Source organism: Mya arenaria, chromosome 10, assembly GCF_026914265.1.
Source record: "Mya arenaria isolate MELC-2E11 chromosome 10, ASM2691426v1".
In the NCBI taxonomy this organism is placed as follows: Eukaryota; Metazoa; Mollusca; class Bivalvia; order Myida; family Myidae; genus Mya; species Mya arenaria.
The window spans coordinates 15,612,257-15,640,121 of NC_069131.1; the positions used below are offsets into that span (position 1 = coordinate 15,612,257).

Genomic DNA, 27,865 nt, shown 5'->3' on the forward strand with positions numbered 1-27,865 from the left:
TATTACAGAAAATAAGAAAACACACTCAAAATGACCATTTCTGTACACAATTGGAACGCCATGCTTATATTCATCAGTGGCTAATGGTATTGCTTATTCTTGTTAAGAAGACCAACAATTACTATTAACTTTCCTATTCTTGAGCGCGAAATAGTTGAATTCTAGCTAGAGCTTGAGCAAGCTTCTAAACAACCCACTAAACTAAACCAATTAATAATGAAAAGGAAATAAAACAGGACAGAAACAAATGTAATGCCTTAAATGTATTCCTTTGTATGATTTGCTTTGGTAAACCCTGCATAAATATACTTTTATCGTTAATGTTTAATAATTGATTTGTTTCTATATCTTACTAACGAGCAGCCTCGAACTGAGAGTATGATGCTTCATTGACAACATGAGGCATTAAATTGATGAACATTTCACGATCATGGCTAAACAAACTCAACTAAATTTCTAAGAATACATTTATTGCTTAAATGATAAACTTCTTTAAAATAACTTGCATCTATATGTTTCGTAATATATTAGAATGAAAGGGACTCCAAAGTCGTATATATATATGAACTATTTTGTAAATTCTAGGATTAATTCAATTTTAAATCATGATCTGAATCTAGTAATACAACAGGTGTTTGTTTCAGTCAATGTGTAGGCAGGAATTTCCTGAATTTCCTGGTTTGTATACTTGATAGCGTGTCTCATATGTTTACATTTTATACTTGGATTGCAAGCTTTGTGTTTAAACATTGTTTATTCATACGATGAATTTGAATAGAAATTCTGACTGAATGGATAGAATATGAAAAAAAATGTTATGAATATTTAACTTACATTTAATCAGGAATTTTGAAAACTTATGACAAAGATGATCCCAAGCAAAATGTTAATGTTTGCTGTTCTGTTCATATTTGTTCGAGGTAAGTTATTTTCTGTCAGATAAAATTCAGAAGCTCTTATTTATTTCAATATTTTAAAATTCATATAGAAATTGCTTTTATTCTGCAAATCTATGCAAATGGATGTGCACGATTAAAACATATTTGCATCATAGACCAATACACTACATTAGTTTAAACATATTTATTTTACAACGATTGTGAAACAAGTTATTACAATATTATAATAATCACTCTCGTTTGCACGATTTTACGCGAAAGAGTGGTCTTGTGTTGTGGGGGAAACCGGAGAACCCGGAGAAGCCCACTTGTCCGACTTGGTGACCACATACCAAACTCACATGCGCCAAAGCTGGTAATCGAACCCGGTTCGCCTAATTGAGAAGCGAGTTTGTCACTTATTAAAACATATTTGCATCATAGACCAGTACACTACATTGCCTAGGAATTCACACGTTTTTCACTTATATTTATATACACACATTCAAATATTCTAAAAACTGTCTTAAACTACAATCTACAACCATACAACTATACATATTATTTTGAACGTTATGTTTGTATAAGATCATTATTTGTCTTTATAAATAAAAAATACACAATCTGATACATAATATATATATTTAGTACTTAGTGAATCCCTGTCCAGATCTTAAAAAAAACCCCGCAAAATGTGTTTATTTTTCAAAATATAAAGTGCATATATTTTTGAATTAGGATTTTAAATGTTAAATTAAATCACAATATCCAACAGATAAAACTAATTGATTTTGTAAGTCTAAACTTACCCTATGTACGTACAATCGTTTAGCATTAAACTGTGTAACATGTTGAACACGAAAAAGGACATAGTCAATATTTCGGCTTGATATTCATTCCTTAACTTGTTTGAAATTAGGGATTAAAGACAAATCTGATGATATATATGAGGAATGAATTGCGGGATTGATGTCATAATCGGGGTATGAACGCAATTGGGCTGGTCAAAGTGTGTGAAGTCCGAAGGACTCCACGCGTTCTTTGACCAGCCCAATTTCGTTAATCTTCCCAATAATGACATCAATCCCGCAATTCATTAAGTATATTTACACCAATAGTTCATTATTTTATTAAAGAATGTTTAAACAAATACTTCATTTCGTTTGAGAAAACCTTACAGTAAGCCTATCTTACCCATTCGGTAAAAAGAACGACCCGACTGTAACCGGAAATAGTTTATCAAATGACGTCACAATAACGCGGGAAAAGATCAACCACTTGAAATATCTTTTACACGTGAAATTGAAAAAAAAACGTATGGCAAAAGTACATTTAAAATATCATAAGTTAACACTTTTTTGCATGTTTATTTATTGTTTACGGGACCTGCTAACACAATACAAACAATAATAAGATAAACAATTTCCACGTATATTATTATGCGGTGAATCGCGATCCGAACATATCCGTAGTTGTTGCGTTCATCGGATGATAACTGCAATTGCCGAATGGCAGTTCATTTAAGGAATGGAAGTTGGGGTGTAAATATTAATGGATAAAAGACTTATCTGGTAATTATATCTTTTATATATTTATATTGTATACATAATATGAATGTTAATATACGACGTATAGTGCGTAATAAACTTAGACACGTCATATTATGTTGTCTGAAATGGTCAATATATGAACGATACATATACCAACTGTTACTACTGATAATAACATGTGTTGTGTAAACATACAGTCAAATGAAAAAGTTTTTAGTTAAAGTAACATTGCTTATGTGTTCAATATCTGATACGTTGGATCAATATTTTCATTTTATTTCAACAACACCGTTTTTCTCTGAGGGACTACAAGACTATATTTCATAACTGTGTTATTACGACCTATTTGTAACGCGATTATGTTTGTTTCAAACCCATTAATTTATGTTCAAACTATTTTGGAAATATATGCAGCATCCAACAAAAATATCAAGAATTCTAATTAAATAAAATTGCAAATGCATGAATTATTACTGAGGTATTGGTTGTTGTGTTTTACAGTTGTCTGTACACAGGAGTGTTCAACATGTCAGTGTTGTGCAGACGGCTATCACCCAAAATGTTCTAGTAAAGGCTACTGCAATAACGGATGTATAAACGGGTATTATGGAGAAAATTGTAACAACAAATGTACTTCTCAGAATTGCCTACAATGTGATCTACATTATGGTAATTACTGTTTAAAATGTAAATCCGGATACTATTTGAACAACTATAATTGTTATGACTGTGGACCACAATGCCAATCATGCTCTTCATACGGCTGCAACTCGTGTTATGACGGCTATTGGGGAAACACATGTGAAACAAAATGTGCGCAAAACTGTTCTTCGTGTAGAAAATATGAGGGTTATTGTCTGTCCTGTGTTTTTGGATACTACGTTTATAATCGCAAATGTACCGCTTGTGGTTCACACTGTGCAGTATGTGGCTCAGGGGGGTGTATATCGTGTCATCGCGGATACTGGGGTAGTACATGTGATAAAAACTGTGCGCAAAACTGTGCATCTTGTAGAAAATCGGATGGTTATTGTCTGTCTTGTGTTTCTGGATACTACCTTTATTATCGCAAATGCACCACTTGTGGTAATCATTGTGCAGAGTGTGGCTCAAGACGGTGTACATCGTGTCAAGACGGATACTGGGGAAGTACATGTAATGAAAACTGTGCGCAAAACTGTGAATCGTGTAGTAAATCGGATGGTGATTGTCTGTCGTGTTCTTCAGGATATTGGGGAAACACATGTGAAAACCCCTGTGGTCATCACTGTTTAGCATGCGATAAAAGGAACGGCAGATGTTTATCTTGTGAACATGGATATTTGGGTCATTCATGCACCGAATGTAGGAGGGACATGTGCGTCAATCAGTTTGATTGCGACTTATGCTCAAATATTTCTTTTTATGCAAATAGTGGTGTCTGCTGTTTATGTAGCCTTGATTATTGTGTTTCCTGTTCGAAGGCTTTGGGTACTGTTAATTGCAAAGTTTGCAAACAAGGATACTATCCTCAAATTAATGGGCAGTGTGAGCTTTGCAATGCACATTGTTTCAAAAAAGAGTGCGATTCAGCGTCTGGAGTATGTCTTCAAGGATGCATTAATGGATACTGGAAGCCAACATGTGACAGAAAGTGTGATTCAGAATGCTTATCTTGCAGTCAGGCAGATGGATCGTGTACACGATGCAAGAACACTTCAAAATATGGACCTAACTGTAGAAGCGAATGCAGCAACACCTGTAAGAACTCCAAGTGTGACAATAATGGGAATTGTATGAATGGATGCATTCAAAATGCGTTTGGAAAGCAATGTGAAAACAAGTGTGATGGTTCCTGTTTACCGAAGGACAACGGAACCATTTGTTCTGAAAAAACTGGAATGTGTTTATACGGCTGCCAAACTGGATACAAGGGAAGAGTATGTCCACAAGGTAAAAAAGATCTTATTAAGTTTAAACATTTTGTATTCATCAGCGTATTCAAACAAAACATAAAGACACACAGAAAATACATGTACAATCAAGAAAAGGATTATAACGAAAGATAAATATATCTTAAACAGTTCTTCTTCTTCTCCAAACCTTAGCAAAAGGACATAATTAATGACGGACAATTGTACATCTTACAATGTAGATGACACAATGATTTTTATATTGTTGAATTGAATCAAGTGGTCCAAAAGGTTTTATTTGCAACTTTACTATAACTGACTTTATAATATAATTATATGCATTAATAAGATTTCTGGTTAGTAAAACATTTTAAGTACAAAACTAAGTGTTTTTCAACATATTATATGCATGGTTTATTTTTTATCATACTTTTTGGAATGTCCGAAGTTATTGAAACAGAGGCAGAAACACAAACATCTTCAAGAGCAGTCTTTGTTGGGGGGTTTGGCGGAGGAGCTGCAGCTCTTGCTGCCATTCTGGTGGTTGGACTGATTTTGCTTCGAAGAAGGTAATAAACTTACTATATACGTATGGTTTAAGAGAAATAAAGTTCATGCACTTTAAATAATTAAACTGTTTATTTCATGTTTAATTATTGTAAACTTCATACTGAATTGAATCCCATGCATTTTTAGGAAAGTCAATTTGAGAAATCAAAGACAAACACCTGAAACAGAACCTGAGAACTTATCCGCATTGAACGAAACGGTGAAAAAAGCAAGTACGTATGCGTTATGTATAGCATGTTGATAATGTATGTTGTATATTCATTGCAATATTCTGACGGATGTGTATAAAATTTGTTATCAAATATTAATCATCCTAAATTTTACACAACCGGGAGAAAAAGCATTTTGTGCGCTTTGTAAAATGTTTTACTGGAAGGACCACTAGATGTTGACTACCATAAAAGGAGGGCCTTGTTAATATATTAAACTTTTTCTTGTCTATAGGACCCTCCCAAGCAGATTATGCCAATGATGATACCGACAATCTTCACTCTGTCACCATCATAGAGAACACCAATTACCTGAGGTCAATACAACAGAGCCCTGTGAATGAAAACATGCCTATTTTGACGGAGGACAATCGTGAAATTGGTTAGTTATCGTAATTGTAACATATTTTTTTTATTATATGCTTTCCGGTGGTGTTTATAGATTTATCACAGAAATAAAATTGATATCTACTGTTTTAAACAGAAAACTATCAATTTCATATTTTTTCACCGTTTTGAAATTCAGCCCACTCTCGATTCCATATCAAACGTCAGCGCGTTCAGGGCTGGGACACAATTTCAACGACGTCATATTTGAAATGACGTTACGTGCGCATACAATTTAGCGCGTTTTTCTAAAAAAGTTTAATTATTAATAACTATTTTAAGCGTATAATAAAAAGCAAAATTATTTGTTTCAATTTTGTCACTCGTAATATAATAATTGGTTCTCGATGAAATATATAACGATCTTACACAGGAGCGAACAATAATCCTCTATGTATTTATGATTTGTCAGATAACGAAGATTTTTGTGCACGGGAATTCACAAACATGTTTGAGGAAGATGGAGGCGTTTATTACAACAACGCAAGAGAAATCAGCAAATTCAAACTGACTGTGGCCGATTTACCTGAATATGTACAAAACCTATCGGTAAAGGATCTCGAAGAAGAGTTTCAGGTACCGTACACTGCCTTGACGTATAACTCATGATTCTTAGTCGTGTTTTGGTACAGGTTATACAGTCAGTTTAATTGTAGGTACACATGCATGTAAACATTTACGTATTCAATTTTTGAATATGATTATTGTTTAAATTTTTATAGTGTTTTTGTGTGTTTTTTCAATATGCAGAAAGTACCGTACGGTCTCCTGAAATCTTATGAAGTTTCACAAACGAAGTTTAACATGCACAGAAATAGATATAAAGGAATATATCCGTGTAAGAACCATCTGCCTTCTTTCTGAGCTTTTGTTTGTTTTCTAAGATGCGTTAGGTTGTTGAAGTGTTACACTGATAGTTTGTTTCCGAATCATTTCTATATGTTTCATGCGCTCATAACTGTGATTGTTTTCTATTTTCTTGTTCATTTTCAAATTTGTTTGACTTATTTTGTTCGTTACTAAGCACAATTCCAATGGCCTATAGTGTCCTGAATTGTATCATTGATATCTATTTTAGATGATGATACGCGTGTGATAGTACGTGGAGGAGAAACAGACTATATCAATGCAAGCTATATAGATGTAAGTCCAAACAAACAAAACGTATCATTATTATTACTATTATCATTTTTATTATTATTATTATTATTATTATTATTATTATTATTATTATTATTATTATTATTGAAAATATAAAGAAATCGAATGACCGAAGTCATAGTTTACACAAATTCTTTCTTTCAGGGTTTCAGGAAACGAAATGCATACATAGCTGCTTTAGGTAGTATGATGTATTTATTTAACGTTTGTTTTATAATAATAACAGCTCCTCTGAAACAAACTTTAAACGAATGAACATAAATGTTTGTTTTTAAAACACTTTCAAAATAATGCTAACTAATGTAAACTTATATAGTAAATATGATGCAATATTAAGGACCCATGGCTAAGCAGCTGGGCGATTTCGGCCAATTCTGGCGAATGGTCTGGCAACAGAAAGTGGAGAAGATTGTCATGGTGACCAACTTGGTAGAGGGTGAGGTAAGGTGTTTTCAAATGACAAGTGCACGAACTTTTATGATAAAGAGTGTGGTTGCTTTGTGATAAATGGACAAGAAGTGAATATATAGTTATAATTACAACGATCTAGGATTAAAGCATCAACAGTATAATTTGAACTATGGTATTTCATTATGAATACCATAAACATTATTGAGATGGAATATCATGTTCTATTGGGATTTGAGAATATTGAAAAAGAGGGGTATGATTATGAAAAATCATATAATTTTACTTATACCCCTTTGTCAGTGCCGTTGGCATAACATATAATTATAATACTGAAGTGCAACGTTATTTCAATATAATTTATAATGAGTTATTATTTGGTTTTCTTTGCAGAAAACCAAATGTGAGCAATATTGGCCGGGTCATGGTCAAAGTAAATTATACGGCGATACCGAAGTTGTTTGCAAGGTTGAAAAATTATACGCAGATTTCATTTGGAGACAGTTTACTCTTTCAAAGGTAAAGTTTAATGTTCTTGGAAAATTCCAGTGGTTTGAGTATAAACGAAAACAATAAGGTTAATGGAACTTGTGTAAGTATGCTTTAATCTTAATCTGATTAATAATAACCTTAGCCTATAAAGGATATAAATCACAACACAACCTGTGACTGGGAATACGGTAGTGCATGGTCGGATTCGCACGACTTACCGACTTCTTGACACTCCATCCTTCAGCTGTCAATCAGTTATTAGTACTGAGTACTCCAAGAATTCCAGTACTACCCTTAAAGGCCAAGCGACAGCTTAGCGACAAATACCATTTTCGCGTCTTTGGAAGGAGGCGGACTAGGTTTCAACATATAGCCTCACGCATGCAGCGGCCATTATACAAATAAACAATTGAGAGACCTAGGCAGAAGAAGCTCACATATAAAAGATTTAATAAATCGTTTCAGAATTAAAGATGTTTTTATTATGAAGGAAAAACTGTTTTAAATAAGTGTCATTTCAGGAAGGGAGGCTAAAACATCTTGGTATTTAGAATAACTCAATATCCCCCCTCTTGAAAATAAATTTCCATCAGATCTTGAATTAAGTATGTGCACTTAAGTTGTTACGGGATCAAGCGGGCGAAATGATGACTTCCTTAAATGTTCAGTATTTCTTTTTAAAAATGTTTAATATTTCAATCACAAAACAACGTTTTATATTACCGATTTCTTTTTGAGCTTTTACATGTTCTTATTAATTCATAAGCAAACTATTAGAAAGATTAACAGTAGAGCAAAAATGTAATAAACGCACTATAAAATGCAAAAAAGAACTCATTGACTGCCATTTCCATTTCAATATAATTTCCATTTTTCATCGTTAACATACTACTTTAACTGTGCGCTTTCGAAACATTTTTCATAAAAAAAATGTGTGAGTTCAAATATGATAAGTTGATCAAATAATTCTTACTCAAATCAAAACAACACTAACTATTATCTCTTTTTCCATAAAAAAATAAAATAAATATGTTAACGCCTGGTGATGATATTTGGTTCTTATAGATACACAGTCTTACATCGCTAAGGAATCTATAAAGGATTAATTCAAACCGATGGAATTAGAAATTAAAGTGGTGTTAATATTTTTGTTTTCAACAAAGACAAACTTGTTTCTTTTAAGAAAAGTTACATGTAAACGAATTTCAGTGTTCATTGTTTATATTCAATGTGTATACGCTGTTATCTTACTAACACACTTATACTGATTGTTGTTTTAAAAATATATGTCTAATTAATCATTTTTAAAATGGTATGCAGCGTAGATGGTTATCAACATGAACCACTTCTTTACTTTATGTTTCATTTCCAAACAGGATAAACATAATTTCGAAGAAAGAAATCTGCATCACCTTCAGTTCACAGCGTGGCCGGACAAGGATATTCCTGATAACGTCACATCAATTATAGAGTTTAGACAAAAAGTAAACGCCTTGCCGAGAACATTTCACGGACCAGTGATAGTGCATTGCAGGTAAGGTGTCAAGATGTGGTTTAGATAATTTAACCGTTCATTGCTTAGCTTCAAGTAAACGTTAGCATCGTTTCAACGATGTATAAAAATGCATGTAAGGAAATAAATTCAAAGCATTTAAGATCGAAAGTAAAAATAGAGAAGCGATTACAGTATTACATGGGAGTTTTGATTTTTAAAAAAAACAACAACAACATGTTTTTGTATAAGACAATTAAATAACATCAGATAACACTCGCTTGGAAATGTGTGTACTAGAATAAAATATTTCAGGTATTAAATACGCAGCAATGATTTGGCTATCAATACACTTCTAATTCGACCGGGTTTTTTCTGTTATTAATAACTGGGTCGTTCGATAACGTAATCTTCTAAAACTATTCCATACGCAATAAAATTATATAAATACGTGATGCGGAAGTTAAAATTTAATATTGCATTATATTAATTGAAAACATATTTTCTACATGAATAGTATTTTCTCACTGTATCGGTATAGAGACTACTAAACTGTATGACATTTTGCCATTAGCAAAAATAATCAGCAGTCATATTGTAAGCCATATCCTTATAAAGAGAAGTGTCTCAGTAACCTAGATCTGAAATCAAACATTTCCGGAGATCGATGCAACCACTACTGGACTACACTACCAAATGACATGTGCACTTATGAAATAAGATTGATAACTTATTAAACGTATGTAGTTAAAACATTTCCTTAAACTATTTCATATAAAACCGTGATTAAACTCATAATTATGCATTCCGTGTATTCATAAAAGTCAACAGCCTTAACTTAGCATAGTTTGGCATACATGAGTATAAAGTTTTACTTGTAAAATTTCAAAGCATTATCATGTCTAAGAAATAAATTGCTTTCTCTGACGCAAATTATTTATTTATCACAACATTTAAGTCTGAGAATATTAAGTATGTTTAGGCCATAAATAGTGATATAAATACATTTTACGATTAACAGGGACACTATCGTGGAATATTAAAAACAAATTGAAGAAAACACATTGAAAATAGTACTACTAAATCAAACTAAGCTTCATAGAATTGAGAAACAAGAATGCATGTTCTTATGCTCTCTTCTGGGCAGGTAAATAGACATATATTGAGCTTTGTATGTTTTCAGTGCTGGCGTAGGAAGAACAGGAACCTACATAGCTCTGGACATTTTGACCAAAGAGGGTGAGACAGAAGGAGCTATAGATATCCCGGGATGTGTTCTCAACATGAGACAGAACAGACCCAGCATGATTCAGACTTTGGTTGGATATTAACTAATATATATGTTGTATAAGATTAGTAAATGAATAGGTGCAAAAACGCGTGGTACGTTAATCGATAAGCGCAGTAGGGCGGCGTTCGATATTCATTGGCGTCACGGAATAAATTCTAAAGTAAGGTGAAAAGTGCAATTGTCCATTTAAATCATGCTGATGCATTTATAGGATAAGAGAAAGAGTGTATACTTCCCTTTTTGATTTATTTCTTGCTAGTAAATTGTTGTTTCTTTCACACATTACCAATTTGATAAATATTTTACGTCTTAACATTTTAATGCCCTTTGCAGTTCAACGAAATGTAGCATTAATGCATACTATAAAGTAGTTCAGCAGTACGTACGAAAGTCAGTGTAAGCTTAAATTACTGTTTATCTAATAACTATGATTTCTACTTTCAGAGTCAATACAAGTTTCTACACCAAGCTTTAGTCCATTCATTGACTCTTGATTGCTCGTTCATAAAAAGAGAAAACGTCCATGAATATATGAATATGATGTCCAGCAAACAGGAGATACAGAATCAGTTTGAGGTAGGATTGTTACTCAAAGTATCAAAAGTTATAAAAAAATGAATCAATGTTTAAAATTAAGTACACCATTAACCCAAAGCCGTCGGGAACTAGATAAAAGATATCGGTCTAACGATAATTCGGATTAACAATTTTTGACAACGACAGCGTTCGTAAACTATTGGTGACGTAAACAATTTGTCAAAAATATTGCGAAGTCGGCTACTCGTTATCAACATGTTGTGTTTTGTTTGAATGATCGTTTTCAGTATATATTTATGTTGAATCATTGTTAAACAGATGCCAAACGTTTTTTTCAGTAATCTGTTTATTTAAAAAAACGTTATAACAAAATGACAGAACTCGTAGCATTCGTAACATTGCACAGTTTATATAAAACTTGCTTAAATAACACAGAAAAAAACACACACTGAAGTCAGTATATTTCGGCTTTTTGCTTGATTGTTCGGCAACGGGTCGAGTGAGTAACGTGGCAATTCGATAAAACAGACATTTTTAATCATATTCAAACAGTGTAAACCAGCCATTGTAAACAAATTACACTCATCCAAGAAAAATCGCTCAATATCTGACATCGACGCTTGAAATATGCGCGTGCTCAATGTATTGTATTAATAGGAGCGTACTGTGCTACATTATCACCTCAGGCCGAGGCCCCGCGTGCTATCGCAGTATTGTGTGAAACTATGAGATGACCGACAGGCGCTTTTCAAGATTTCAGTTTTTGAATACGAAATATGATTGATATGTTGGTATGAAATTCCAAACCATGACCGAAGTTTTGACTTCAAAAGAGTGATATATTCGAAACAGCAATATTCGGTTTATTGATAAAACCTTTTCCAAACAAAGAAGAAAATAAATCGGGACCAAAATACATTTTCGAAACAACTATAAATTTGAATAAAAGGTGTTCGGATTAACAGTGTTCAAATGTTTAATCTACTAGTTATTGTGAGTTACATTAATAATATTCTTAAATAATGTTGCCTTCTGATTGTTCGTTAGAAAATGCAGTTAAATCAAGAGCAAAAGTCTGACCAAGAACTACAGGCAACGGAAAATAATCGGCTTCTGACAAAAAAGAACAGAAAACACGCAGACATACCAGGTACCACTATTATTTTGATTGTAAAAGTGCAGCAGTCTTTTTACTGGCTTACACATATAAATTGCATTTATCTCAAACGCAACTATTTAGACAAATAATCATGTTATAAACATATATAACAGGTTAGTTTCTCTTTAGGTATTAAAAAAAATAGAAGCTATGATTTAGACGATTCAAACGTTCCGTGCCATTTAATTGAAATAAGTTTAAGCATAACAATAGTAGCACCCTGCCCAATGGACAAGGCACCAAGTCACCAAGTTTAAATGCTTACATAAGAGCTAATGGTGTAAAAGAAGTGTTACATACTGAAATCAGAATCGTATTGAGTGTGGAATAATTCACATACAAGGAAGTTAGTAAAGAATGATGTACTTTGATTAATATGTAAAGGACAAATGAGTACAATATGGATTTCATTCTCGATATGTATTCTATCACTATCTTTGACAAGAAGCCCTACCCCGTCTGACGGTTTTGGAGCTCTATAGTGAATTTTAAATCTGTTAAATCCTAGCCAGGTATATTCATGTACAATCAACATGTACATGTTCGACCACAGCCAAATTGTCCAAATTGTGTCTCACAAACAGTAACAATATCCCAATTAAAACAATTTAAAATTTCCGTTTTCAAAATAAGGTTATCATTAGTCCAGCCACATACATTTAACTGTGCTTACATTATACAACATTTGACATCTTGTTCAAAGGGCCGGTTCCCCTCCTATTGACCTTTGGTAACATATTTCCTATGATTTGGGTTTGCCACCTGCTGCCGTGTTGGAGGCTTCTGCGGTTGCCTGTTGAACAAGCGCCAACTTTTGTCAACATGAAAATCCCGTCCTTTGAAGTTTTCTCCTTGTTAGCATGATCTATATTTTTGGTGTTGTGTATTGATAGGTGATTCCAACAGACCACGTCTTTATCTGTTCTTGAAGCCAGGCGAATCTGATTACATCAATGCGATATACATCAACGTAAGTATATGTTCTATATTAACGTTAAACATAGCTTGAAATAAACTTCAGGATGAGATTCGTCAATCGCTCACTATGCCTTGACATTAACAATGGATGAACGACAACGATCAAAACTTTGAGTGAAAGAATGACTATCACACATTAAATTGAAATTGCTACTTGCAAAATCAAACAACATTTCCAAAAACAAAGTAACTTTGGAAATTCAAAGAGGTTTTGCAAAATAAAAGAAACATAAAGAACAACATAAATGGACGTTAGATTTTAAGAATATGAAATGACTACTCAGACATTTCGCTTCGATGAAATATCGTACGGTTCATGATGTGTTCACATTGCCCCTTATAGTTTAAACATATCGGACACACGCTTGTTCGTTATTTCTCAGTTGAAATAATATCTATATTGAGATAAACATGTTTATTTGTCAATTTAAAAAATAGTTTCTTTGTTCATGAAAGTACAGTATTCAACTGAAATTGTAACACTGACAAACGTTCTTATTGAAGTTTTTGATCTTACGATGTTTTGTCGTACGCATGTTGAAATGATAGCTCTATACGTATTTGGATAGAAATGATAGCTCTATACGTATTTATATTGAGATGATAGCTCTATACGTATTTGGATTAGAATGATAGCTCTATAAGTATTTGGATTGAAATGATAGCTCTATACGTATTTGGATTGGAATGATAGCTCTATACGTATTTGGATTAGAATGATAGCTCTATACGTATTTGGATTGAAATGATAGCTCTATACGTATTTGGATTGAAATGATAGCTCTATAAGTATTTGGGTTGAAATGATAGCTCTGTAAGTACTTGGATTAAAATGATAGCTCTATACGTATTTAGATTGAGATGAAAGCTCTATACGTATTTGGATTTAAATGATAGCTCTATACGTATTTAGATTGAGATGATAGCTCTATACGTATTTGGATTGAAATGATAGCTCTATACGTATTTGGATTGGAATGATAGCTCTATACGTACTTGGATTAAAATGATAGCTCTATACGTATTTAGATTGAGATGATAGTTCTATTAGTATTTTGATTGAAATGATAGCTCTATACGTATTTGGATAGAAATGATAGCTCTATACGTATTTGGATAGAAATGATAGCTCTATACGTATTTGGATTGAAATGATAGCTCTATACGTATTTGGATTGAAATGATAGCTCTATACGTATTTGGATTGAAATGGTAGCTCTATACGTTTTTGGATTGGAATACAACACTGAACATTTGCTAGTATGCAGAAGATTTGTTGGCTTGCTTAAACGAACTTTTCATTACATTCGTTATAAATAAATTGATCATTTTTAAAATGAGTATAAAATGGACACTACAGGGCGAACGTCAATAGAATAATACATGTAAAACACAAATTTCTGTATAAAGGCCTAATGTAAATGCCTAACATATTCTGAACGAGAGCGACAAAACTGCCTTCTTACAAAAAGAAATGCGTTTGTGTCAAATCTCTTTTCAGAGTTTCAAAACAAAAAACCGCTTCTTGGTAGCACAAACACCTCTGCCTGAAACAGTTTCCGATTTCATTGCGCTTGCTGTTCAAGAAAACTGTTCCTGTATTGTTAGTATGGAGGCACAGGTATTTTTTTGTTATTAATTTGTTCATATCACAAATGACGTAGCCATAATAAACTAACGTCGTTACACGTTTATAGGGACATATAGCTAGTGTTGTCAGTTCTAACATAATGTCTTTAATCAAAAGCGTTGCAAATTATTAAAGCGCTATAATGTTCATAATTTAGCTATGTTCATGTATTAAGCACGAATTATCATAAAAATAATGGTTTATTTTTAATAAGTCTAAACAATTATAAATTCCCTATCGAGTTGCCACGTATATTTGATTTTCTATAACTTATTAAGAATTAAAAACAAAACTTATTCCCTGTTACTTATATTATTTTATACAGGGGATTGGCTTATACGTTCCTGGTGACAATCTATCAATGAAGAAAGGTGTGATTTCAATACTTTCCACCAGAGATCAAAGTACAAGATACTTTGTAAAAAGAATGCTGCATTTTGAACTCGACGGAAAGGTACGATTTAAGGCTGTATAATTATCAATGTAAAGATAATAAAATGCCATTTTCTCTATTGTTTGAAAATAAATGTGTTATTTTAATAGTTTCCCATATTTTATATGGAAACAAATATGTTATTTCTAGTCTAAAATAAATGCAAATAGCATAAGTAACAACAACAATAACAAACACAACAACAACAACACCAACAACAACAGTAGCAATAATAGTTCAACTACCACCACCACAAAAAAACAACAATCTGTTATGCGTTAGCGATATTATTTCGCATGCACTGCCTGTTAATATTATTTTTTCGTTCGAATTTAGACCAAGGTGGTAAGAATACCACATTATGAATATTTGGACTGGGATAGAAGTCACAATACTCCGAGGTCGGCAGTACACTTTGTTGCATTCATCAAAGAGGTTGAAGAAGCATCCAAACCACCCACCATGAACGGACCGATACTTGTGCATTGTATGTACGTACAATCTTTGTTTTAGCTCCAAGTCGCCTTCAGATGCTGGCATAGTGTTAATATTTCAAGTACTTTTGATAGAACAGGAGAATAGTTAATTAATACGATCGTAGACACCAATATTTACACGACATTTTGCCATTGTCACAGGAACGGCGCTGGAAAGAGCGGCCTTTTATGTGTTGTCTCGACATTACTTGAAACACTGAGAGAAATTAATGAGGTCAGTGTGGTCAACACGGTAATGAAAGTAAGAGCAAGACGACCGCTTTCCATTCCAAATAAGGTAAATATAATTGAATGCACACGAATAGATTTAAAGAGTTGGTATCATTTTTCGTTTTGAGTATATCATATGTTTTAATGTTTTGCTACTTGATATGTGTACTTGTATGTTTTCAAGGCCGCCATCTTTGTATGAAGTGTTTTTGCCAAGGTGACCATCAGATTGCATGAGAAAATAAGTATTGTTGCTATTGTATTGGCCAGACGCCATACTTATGATGACGATGTTTATCTTATCGAATCGCATTTTCAAATTGGGAGTTTGGCTTCTTTTTTGATTTTAAAAACTGGCCATGCATAATGGTTATTAGTATTGTATTTCTGTACAAGGTTGATTTTTCAGGAACAGTTTTACTTTTGCTACGAGTGTGTTCTTCAATCCTTGAATGCAACAGATAACGATGTGTATTACAACACAAGTAGGGATATCCAGAGGGAATGAAGAAGACGGCAGACCAATTTGGAACACTGGCAATCGGTGTGTTGCCCTTGGCACGAACACATAAAAATATACATTATAGATGTAAATGGCATGTTCAGTTACATTTATCATTATTTGCAGACACGGTGACACTTGCTGATGTAACATGATTGCAGTCATACACAATCGCTATCACAAACTTTTGCAAACGCTAGCATTTCATCTGTCAATCAAAACATTGTGTTGTAAATATCATTGTAAATATTTCCATAATTACTACTTTTATTATTTGTACCATGCTGTAAAATGTTTTATTTTATCAGAACAATATCCTATAGGGGAGTCTTAATGTGCAAGCTAACCGTTCGATAGGTAGCATTTGATAAGATACAGCGATATTTCAATATGTGCACACCACTACCTGCACGGTAAGCTTGCCGATCTACTATAGAAAACATGCTACACCGAACCCTCGTGATTGAAAATATTCATAACTGGAGCTATTGGCGCGTTGTGAACAATTTCAGTCATGAAGTTGATGTAGTGGATGCTGTAAGAATTGCTTTTATGTTTTATGAACGCATTGTACATTCACATTATCATGTTTTTTCACTATATATGTAAACGTGTACAAAAAAGTCATAGCAATTAAACTGTTGTTTTTTTTCATTTTTATAATTATAGCTGTATTTAAACGATCCTTTAAGTATGAATTAAAATATTTTGATATTTTTCTAAGAAAAGAAGATTTGCACGTGATAGAACATTGTATTGATTATTTTCAATTGTGTATTTCGGATTTGCATTACTGTTGTTTCACAGCATATATAATGTTTTTATATTAGTTATGTTTTAAATTTTAAAATAATTTTCTGATGTTTTGTGTTTTCAATCATTGTGCACTAGCCGTAAACATGAACTCCAAATAACTTGTATACAACTATACAGTTAATTTATAAATGACTGCATTATTTTTTACCAAAGGGCATTTGTTATATTTGAATTTGTTATCTTATTCGCCTGGTTTGTTTCTTGGTTAATTATATTACGCGAAATGTAGAATAGTTAACATGTTCAATAAAACAAAAATATTACGCCTCACTCAAACTTATTTGACATACATTTTACAGTGCATTGATGATTTTTGAAAAACAACAACAACAGGATTCTGGTCTACTGATGTACGTATGCCATATTGTATTTAATGAATTGCATTGAATGTATTGAAATGTATTGATAGTGCTCCATATAGACCTATTGCAAACATATATATGTTGTATATATTCTAATACCTAATAAAATATATTCTTCTCTGTGACTGGCTGGACCAAGGTCATTTGTCTATGACGTTATAAAACACTATCTATCTGAGGTTCAAAGATTAGCATGTTAAGACAAACTTAAAACGAGAAATAAATATGTTAAGAATGTTCTTGATATAAAACAAGTAAGCCTTCACACCATAATATTTAAATTATAATTGGTTATACAATGAACAAACATGTTATTAGTATTGTTATTATTGCATTAATAAACAAACAATTAATTATTCTGTTCAATGCTTATAAAAATGTGTCGATGTTCGCTTTAAGAAGATTATCATTTGTACCATATTTGAGAGTGTTTTCCTTGTTATTGTCGTCTGTTAAACGTTTCCTGTCATACTGGAAAAGTAACATGTAGAACGAGCGATACCGTGCAGATTTCATTTAAATCACATGTTATTAATTACACGTGGGGTACAAAATCGCAGTAATCATTGGTGGGTGCCGTAGCTACTACTTATTTTATTCCCCATTTTGATGTCGAGTTTTGCATTTTAAATGGGTAAAGTAAGGGTTATATTAACAGTATTAAAATACATTTAGGCGACATTAAGCATTTAATTTTAGTGTTGTCTATAAGTGAGACATGATACGTTATTTATCAGTGCGGACCGAATGCGGCAGCGTCAGCATAACAGGCAGCATGTTTTATTGTTTCATCAGATAAACCCAAACAACTCCATAATTTTGAACATTTAACATTAAAACAACAATGGACATATCTTGTGCAGTCAATAACTTAATATTTTATTATCCAATCTTCTTGAAGCTTAGTGAATATGGGTTATGTGGTATGATTTACTTGCCCATTTCGTTTATTAGCATTATCGCACTTAGAAATACCCGTGTTTTATCATTTTTAAATAAATGGCTTCTGAACTTAGTATGTGGGATTGGGGTCCTCCAAAAACAAAATGTGTGCAAATATAAGTCTAAAATTGTGCTATCTGGTGTCATTGATGCATTTTTATTTTTGCCAGCATGAAAACATTCAATCTGTTGATTCTCACCGTCGATCACTAGTTGCGGCACTAGCTTTAATTCTCTTTCACTTAAAAATGAAGTTGGCTTATATCTTGTTCAGCGATAACAAACAGACAATATTCTTAATTTTCAGCACAGTTTTGCTACATTAACATACAATTGGAAGTATTTGTAGTTCGGCAATTTTGGTACATACGATGGGTGATACATTTAATGTAACGCTGGTATCAATCATACTTCACGATTCACGCTTTATATATTGAAACACTTGTAGAACATTAGAGCAATACTCAATGGCGACACGTTACAACATGTCATTTTATTCACGCAAAATCGTTGTAATTATTTATTTGGTCATACAGTAGATAACAATCATGTACAATGGATTACACCAATTCAAAATAATACGAACATTCATTGACAATTAACATACAAGTCTATTGTACTAAATAACCTAACTTAAACTTCTCTCTTTTGTCACAACAACTATTCTTTGCAGCTAATATATTAAGCTGCAAACAATATTTAAATTGCTTTTGATGGTTAGTAGTTATTAATGAAGCCAATATTATAACACTACCTAAATCAAACGATGGAAACAATATGATACACGAAACAGAAACACTTATCCTATTAAGTCAAATACACTTCTAAAACACCAAATACAGATCAACGCAACACAATAAAGAAACACATAATTTAAACTGATATTACTGATCAGGAATTATTTAGTTTCAATAACTTAAATAATGTTTATCAATCTCTTCGAAGGAAACACAAACATTTCCCTCTCAAATTCTCCCTTAACTGATCGACGACGGAAAGTGAACATCTTGGAAGACCTGACTGATTTCAAGCTCAGAAAAAGATATATCTACAACGTGTTTTTGTTCGATCAACTTGTTTTTTTTGTCTGTGAATCATTATTCTCGAAGTATTTCGGTTGAAAGTTTGAACCGAGTTTGTCACGTTAATCTGTTGGGCATGCTTTTAAACATTCTCGTTTCGGTATTTTGCCACAAATATAACATACAAACAAACACATATACTTTGTTGTATGTCATTAGCATTAAGTATTAAAGCAAACATATGATTTAAATAATTTCATTAAACAGTAATTAATTGATCACAGACAGGCAGTAAATGATTGGTACTTATTTTCAGCAAAAATGTAAACAAAGGGGTGAATAAAAGTTATATTAACTGGATAAAAACAGTTCTTTAAATTAAGATAACAAATTAACATGAAAATATTGATCATGAATTACAGTTTTTCGTTCAAAAGTTCATTTAGATATACCAGCTTTAAACATACTACTATGTGAAAGAGCACTGATATTCGAGTAAAACAGTTTCTTGTTGTTGTTATCACCTATTAAACCTTTAACGTTTCTTTTTTCATATTTCATATCTTGTTACGTCTCTTTTAAGTCACTAACATACACAGTTGACATACATGGCACTTATTCGTATCTTTCTTTTCCAATTTTGATTTAAAAATGAAGTATGTTTTATCAGCACGCTTATATGATAGCCATACTTGGTTTGGATGACAATAAATCCGAAAACGTTATGGACTTCTATGATAATTCTCCTAACAAACTTTTGTGAATGTGTTAGTGATAGTCTAAATCGTTTGCGTAATATCACATTCCCAAAGCTTGAGTATCTTGGAAGCAATAGTCATAACACAAAATTAACATGACCTTGTGACTACACCACTGTATGTATGTAGTTTGTCATTATTTGTAAGGGAGTTCAGGACATACTTCTTTCAGAATCCCCGAACTTGTTTTATTAAGTGGCTGTGTATACACATGTCCCCTTGGATAGACTTTTATTTAAAATTGAAATTGCCAAGTTTCGTCCCATCTTTTCCTCTCATGAAGGCAAAATTACGACATATACTCTAACATCTAGAAGTAATAAGTTCATTTAAACAAAACATGAGGGCCGTTATTCACAAACCATCTTGAGTCATTTCCTCACTGAAATTATTTCCTCACTGAAGTCATTTTCCTAAGTTAAGGATTTCTTGCCACATAGGGGTAGGATCTGCCTCATGCATTTTAAGAATCTGACAGCTTCACCTTTTTTTTAAGTACGTTTTACACCCCCTATTATAGTAAAGGGTGGAAGCTGGTCATTTGTATCAACTGCTTTCTTCGGTTGAGCATCGACTCGGAGAAATTAAACATCCAGAATCGATATCTGAAATTAAACAAGCACATTAAACATCGTGCGTGTTAGCACAATTAATAGAATACTCTGAGGCAGCGAGTCATTAATTTGAAAATAGTATTTATAATAGTAATAGCAATGTGGCATGAAAGTAGAATAGAAAGATAATATTTTATGGGAAAATATTAGGATTAAAGCCGCTAGTGGCTTGGCAGAATATATATTTAAAAAATTACCTGTTTGATAGGAAACTCACAACTTAAACAGCATAATTTTTTATCCAACTCAAACAAGTAAAGCAATTTATAAACCATTATCGTAACAATTTAGACCTGCACATGTGCTTGTATACATTATAACAGTATTTTAATGCCTACACCTAATCAAAATTGACTGCTTAATAGTTGCAGAATATATCCATTACACATAAATTGCAATTAAACATTTGTTTTAATTTAACAGCAAACTCAACAACCTACATAATTTATAACATAATATATAAGTCTGAAAACTACTAAAACTAAGAAAGTAAGCATTTACATTATCGTGTTATATCCAATGTTCTTGTAAGGTGTCCTGAAGTTTAGTTTGAACGTATAAAAGTTCATACAATTTTGCAAAACACATTAAAATATATATAGAAGTATGTATGCCATGATGCTTCTAACATGTTTTACTCACCAATGAAGGTATTTTGCTTGCAATAAACTGCATATAGCTCGTTACGATTGCTAGTAAAATAATGCTGAAATAAACCGGTAGACACGTTGTCGAAAAGCATTATAGGCTGTTGAATTAAGGCGAATTGTTGACAAGAGCTTTTGAGGAAATTTGAGTGATTACTCACTGAGCATTTGTAAATTCATATACTTTTGGGACGCACTTGTAATATTTGCCCGGGTAGTTGTTCCTTGAGCAACGCTAGATAAAAATGGATTTCTATGTATTACACTTTGTGGTATATTGGCTCCCTGAACGAAGTAGTGCCGCTAATGACTGAGCGCATGGTTATATACTTGGAAAATATTAAGGCTTTGTGGGAAGCTATTTCAAACCGTCAGACCACCTTGGAATTCTGTTCTCGTTGACCTCACCGATATGAACGATCATTGCAGGTAATTTGAACTAGTCTTCCCTACTTTAACACTAGTAAGTGTCTCTATAGATGAACCAAATTTCCCTGCGCTACTTCGAACGTTCCGCTGAATAGTCGCAGTCCATAGCTATTTCCGTACCGTTAATGTGAAAGCCACTCTCCATCAATTTGTCCTTTTTGTCTACTGAGGATAATGTAAATATTAGTGGACAGAATCTGGGTCGGTATTGGGGAAGTCGATTAACGAAGATGGTATTTGGTACCTTATCTTTCTGCGTTGATAATACTAAATATGTTGGGCTCTTACAACAACGTATACAGAGCGGTATCTTATATTTATTATGTTTGTCTTTACCTTGTCATTGATTCCAGTAATACAATAAGTGAAAGTAGCATTTTCTATACTTGTGTCGCAAAACATAATTTCTATATAACTGGTGTGTCATTCTGGCTTAAAGCTGCACTCTCACAGATTGAACGTTTTGACAACTTTTTTATTTTTTGTATTGGATTGAGGCAATTTATGCGAAAATACAGTAATATACGACTGCTGACCAAACAATTAGATCGCAGATTTTTATATTTAATTTCAAAAATTGATGTTTTATGCATTTTTCTTAAATCGTTAGCAATAAAAAAAGCCATAAAACATTAATTTCCTAACAAAAATATGAATATCTACAATCTGATTTTTGTCAGCAATCTTATATCATTGGTGTGCAGATATTTACTCTAAAATTTGCTTTTTCTAAGACAAAAAAATTAAAAAAGTTGTAAAAATGGTAAATATTTTGGATATGTTCATGCAGTTTACATCGATGTTGGTATTATTTTATCTGATTATTAGTACAAATTTGCATGATACTCTGGAGTTTCTCCTGTGTTATTCGTAGATTACTCTTCTATATCTACTTTTCCGTCTGTTCCTGGCAATAAAACATCTAAATGTTTACTTGACCACTTCCCCAACATTGTAAATGTCTTACGGAATTTAACCATGGCAGATACATGTATATTGAGTATGACAAATGTATTGTTAGTTTCATTGTGCCTTTTCAAGATTCATAGCGCCAACAGACATGTTTATACAAACGGACAAGATGCAGATGATAGTGGCCGTAATATTTTACACATTTCACTTAACAAGGAAGATTAGTCTCACATATGAAAAATTGAATGCAAGTGTAATCACCTGTTTAAAAAAACAATCTTTTCAAGATTCATAGCGCCAACAGACATGTTTATACAAACGGACAAGATGCAGATGATAGTGGCCGTAATATTTTACACATTTCACTTAACAAGGAAGATTAGTCTCACATATGAAAAATTGAATGCAAGTGTAATCACCTGTTTAAAAAAACAACAACACTTCATCACATTTGTTTTCTCACTATCTGAATATATATATAAAAAAATATGACATTATAGGATTACCTTGTTGAAATTGACAGCAGTCACGCTACTCTGCTATCAACATAAAACCTACATTAAGAGCAAATACGACTACACCACTAGATTTAAAATTTACTTTACTTAAATCTGTATAACACAGTATCATATGTATCAGTAGGCGAAAAACGAACAGTTTTAGATACTCATTGTAATTCTAAAACATTTTTAGCAAGCTATTGAAACAAAAATGAAATATGCTTCTTTGAAAGCAAACCTTTTATATACAGCAAAATAAGTATTTAAACACTTTTTCGTCTAAATGTTTATTTACACTCTTGTTTTTAGTCTTCTTACAGGTAACACTCTTCTTTCCCCATGTTCGGCATCGAGAGAGGTCGGATCTAAGAGTATTGTACGAAACAGTGTTCATGAATACTTATGTGAAAAACTACAGAAACAAGCTCAGTAGCAAAAAGTTTAAACATAAACCAGGTGTAATGGCACTGGGTAAACATCAAAGACATAGAACACAAAAACTAAAATATCACAAACAAGAAACATGGAAGAGCAGCACAAAACTCCACAAATAGCACAGTGCATATATACTATATATGTATGTTTATATTTAGAAGGCTTCCAACACTGTTTCACCAATCGCCCAAAACTGAAATTGTCAAATAATACTAAAAAAATGTGCTTTAAAGAGATTTGAAGAACTTGGATTCACAAAGATTTTTTCGAAAAACTAATCATCCCATTCTTATCCAATGGTTATGTTTAAAATGATTTGAATGTATTCTATTGTTTAATATTCATTTAGAGAACATGTATAGAGATTTAAATGGCCAAAGCCATCTAAGGTATTTGAACAGTATTTGTGTTCCTTTAACAATACACTAAAATAAACTTATGTACCTAAATATTTAACATAAAAAAAATCGTTAATGTTGTTGGTCGATGAGTTGCAAAAAAGCGGGTTCGACTTCAAGAATAAACACTATGGTAAGCTGATTTCTACTATCACGAAAAAGTATAAATATTTAGGCCCAGAAATGTTAACGCTTGAACTGGTTAAAGAGACAGAATGATTACTTTTCAGATTAATAGAGCAATAATCCAGAAAAATATCTGGAAATACATTGCAACATTTGTGTTATATCTAATAATGCTATTAATTTGCTGGTTGTGATGATGATACTAGACCTTTGTAAATTGAAAATTGGAGTTTTTAATTTGTAAAGAAAATGTTTATATAAGTAGTTCTAGTAATTTTATAATTCTGTCATACACATTGTTCACTATCGAGCAATGAGGTTCTTCTTTGACACTGGCAAGTACCAAACCAATACAGCATTTTAAGGTAAAGCGGGTTTAAAATTGATTTTGAATAAATTGTATTTGTTTGTGATTTTATGTTCTATGTATTTGGCGTTTACCCAGTGCCATTAAACCGGGTTTATGTTTAAACTTTTTGCTACTGAGCTTGTTTCTGTAGCTTTTCGCATAAATATTGCATTACTTATTTTGTGCTAAGATTTATTTAAGTCAAATTACAATATAGCTGTATAACATTCTGATCAATATTTTAACATCTTATGTCACTTCTAGTTCATAGAATGTTTGGCACTTCATTTTATTATATATATTTTAAAATGTTTACTAAAAATCAGAGTTTGTACTAATGCACATTAAGGGTACATTACAAAATTACTAGTTTGTGTCTCTAGTTCATTGTCGTTTGGGCCCTTGCCTTGTGCCACTTAATATGATATATATATATATATATATATATATATATATATATATATATATATAATCATGTGTGATGTTGTGTTTTAGTGTATATACATAGTTGTTCTCGTACATGTATGAGACTCACATACACATAAAGAATCTCTAAATAGTTTTGAAAGTGAATAGAGTGGATTACCTTTTACTTTGCTTTTTATCATTATAATCATTGAGTAAGACAGCCTGCTTGCTTGAAGTTACACGATAACATTGGGGTAAAAGGTAGAATTTCAATGTGTTGGTATGAGCCCATTATTGTTCTCCTTTTATAACATGAAAAAAAAGTTTATCGGGCAAAGAGTTAAAACCGTCTTTGGGTCATTATTATATTATATGTACGTATATAATAATAAACAATCCTCATCTCTGATTACTACTGCCACTGCCATGATCACACCATGTGAATGATAATATTCGTATTTACGTGTATGTTTGCTTACTTCATACTTATTATCAAAACCTTTCGTTTGTCGCGGCACATATGTTTTTCGAATCATTTATTTGTAATTTGCAGAAACATTTTATCCCGCACGAAATCTAAAGCAACATCAGATGGATGTGGCGTGTGACTGATTTACAACTTTTCAAGTACCTTTTTGCAGCGCCAACACTTGTGAAAATCCTTCAAAAATCTGGCATTGCAATGTTCAGATTGTATTTTTGTATTTTGACATGACTGTTTTTGCGTTTTGAACCAATGTTATTGCAAACTGTGTCCTTGGACAACAAAGTATTTGTGCCGTGGTTGACTTGATCCACACGTTTCATTCAGTAGCCAATTCTATAAATAAAAAAAATCCGTATATTATATTATGGCTGTTTGTATATCCAAAGACTTACTTTGGTAAATAGTAAATATTGGATAACCACTGACAAATCAATTTATTGTTTTTTCTGACTTTATCCTTACCATAGAGTTAAACTGTTTTATACAATGCCATCCTGTGTCCATATGGTCTCTATGATGAACGATTAGGCATGTTTTGTTTGGCTATTTTCTTTGAATTAACAATATCTTTCTATCGGGGCCAGCTTCGTGAAAGATTTAGATGTAAGTCGAAGATACCTCGGTGTCATATTTATTTTACTTTCCTTTCAGTTCGAGTGTGTTGATCTCATGACAGAAGATAAGTGGAAAGCTTTGTTCTTGGAGGAACGGCACTAATACCATTAAAATTCCACGTTTGAAAAACATCAGATTCGTAAACAGTAGTTCATCCCTAAATTTATTAAAAATAGTTAGCTTAGAATTTAATGTATTTCTTTGTGGCTTATAAGAAAATATCATTTATTAGCCGACAAATATAATGGTTGATAAAATAAGACAATTTAAAAATATTTAAGAGTCGAGTTAAGTGCATTTAAAAGTTTCGAGTTTGAAAAGTTACAACAATGCACTATAGTCATTGTTGCACGCCTTACCTTGGAATGATTAATTTGCTTTAATCGTGTTTTGCCCTTCTCGTTCTGGGATAATTTAATGAAAAGGAGAGAAACAGCTACGCGAAATATATTTTAAGACTGCAAAACAAACAAGCCTGTAACTTTCGAAGTCTTCTTGGAATTGCACAGGGAAGGTAACGGTTGAAACGGGCTAGTACAGGGAACATATATGTAAAAGAACACTAAAGTTGAAGGAGATTAAGCCGATTATAGAAATAAAATTAGAAGTGCTTGTAAAAGGTTATTGACGACGTTTTGAATGATCTGAATGAAATGACGAATGATACACATACAAAGACATATATAAACACAGGCAAATACATGATATATGACCACGATGACCACGAGCAATCTCTTCGGGAGGGTTTCGTTTTATGTCATGTCAGGTCAATGTGTAGAGCATTTAGGTATATAAAACAAACAACTGTTAGCTCCCTTATTGATGTCACGTATCTTACCATATTTGTATGGAACTTGATGAGAATTTATAGAGTTATGCCGTTTCACCTAGTCAGTCACATGGCCAAATATTACATTACACACACTATTGAAGACAACATAAGACTTCTTGAAATATGTCCAATATGTCATTTAAAATTTAAGTGAGTCTACTTGTGTAATAATGGGTCAAAAACTTACTACAACACATATCCTATTCCCGAGATATCTTCTCAAAGTGAGCTATTGTAATATCTCTCCCTTTAACTAATCAAACATAAATATTATCAATATTATATTAATCAAATTTGTTTGTAATTTAATATGCGATGCGTAAAAAGGCAACATCAGCGTCAGTGATGGGTTAGTTTTACGTATTCTTAATTTCGTGAATTAAAAGTAGTCTGCATCACTGTGCACTCAAAACCAAAGCACTAATCGTTCTCGACACCTGTATCCAATATCACAAAAATGCTTGAGTCTGATCTCGATCTCAACTCATTTAACCACAAAACCTATATCGTAATTAATTTTGTATATGTTTTACGACTTTTAAAAGCCCATTCTCGCATAGATTACGTTAACCAAACTATTTCGTAAATATTTCGGAGAAAAAAATAACTGTGAAGCAAAACCTATACTTGAGACAAATTTATTTTTGGAGTTATTTTTCAAGAATATTTTGTGATCTAGAATAAATTTCCCCAAGAATATTGAGCAAGGAATGTTGATGAACATAATGCACACCATAATGCGCTTTTAAAAAGGATAAAACGTTAGTAATTTTAAGTAATGCCATGTTGTAATGTGGAAAATGAGTTAAACTTGATATTAAGAAAAAGAAACTTGACTATGCTGTGTTATTGTTTGGGCTGATCCAGGATTTGAAATAAGAGGGGTGTAACATAGGGGTGTAACAATTTGACTTTCGCTCCTCCCTCACAACATAAA

At 32.4% G+C, this 27,865-nt stretch overlaps 1 protein-coding gene across 2 annotated transcripts; it reads left to right on the plus strand.

Moving 5' to 3' along the window:
* Positions 1-704: 704 nt before the first annotated feature.
* LOC128204187 (receptor-type tyrosine-protein phosphatase alpha-like) lies at positions 705-17,810 on the plus strand. 2 transcript variants are annotated; one of them, XM_052905564.1, is made up of 21 exons: positions 705-920; positions 2,930-4,360; positions 4,769-4,889; positions 5,017-5,102; positions 5,335-5,481; positions 5,899-6,062; positions 6,237-6,324; positions 6,565-6,629; positions 6,792-6,828; positions 6,985-7,088; positions 7,449-7,574; positions 8,924-9,081; positions 10,223-10,358; positions 10,775-10,906; positions 11,915-12,017; positions 12,920-12,996; positions 14,506-14,625; positions 14,960-15,088; positions 15,404-15,558; positions 15,706-15,841; positions 16,184-17,810. In XM_052905564.1, the coding sequence occupies exons 1-21, from the start codon at positions 860-862 to the stop codon at positions 16,280-16,282; spliced, it is 3,675 nt and encodes a 1,224-aa protein (XP_052761524.1). In that variant the 5' UTR covers positions 705-859; the 3' UTR covers positions 16,283-17,810. The 2 variants fall into 2 exon arrangements, with proteins under 2 accessions (XP_052761524.1, XP_052761525.1); XM_052905565.1 differs by having other exon boundaries at positions 2,944-4,360.
* The last annotated feature ends 10,055 nt before the right edge of the window (positions 17,811-27,865 follow it).

Coding starts and splice junctions, on each gene's coding strand:
- LOC128204187 (XM_052905564.1), top strand. CDS start 860: ATGACAAAGATGATCCCAAGCAAAATGTTAATGTTTGCTGTTCTGTTC. Junction 12,997..14,505: donor TCAATGCGATATACATCAAC/GTAAGTATATGT, acceptor ATCTCTTTTCAG/AGTTTCAAAACAAAAAACCG. Junction 15,842..16,183: donor CGCTTTCCATTCCAAATAAG/GTAAATATAATT, acceptor TTGATTTTTCAG/GAACAGTTTTACTTTTGCTA.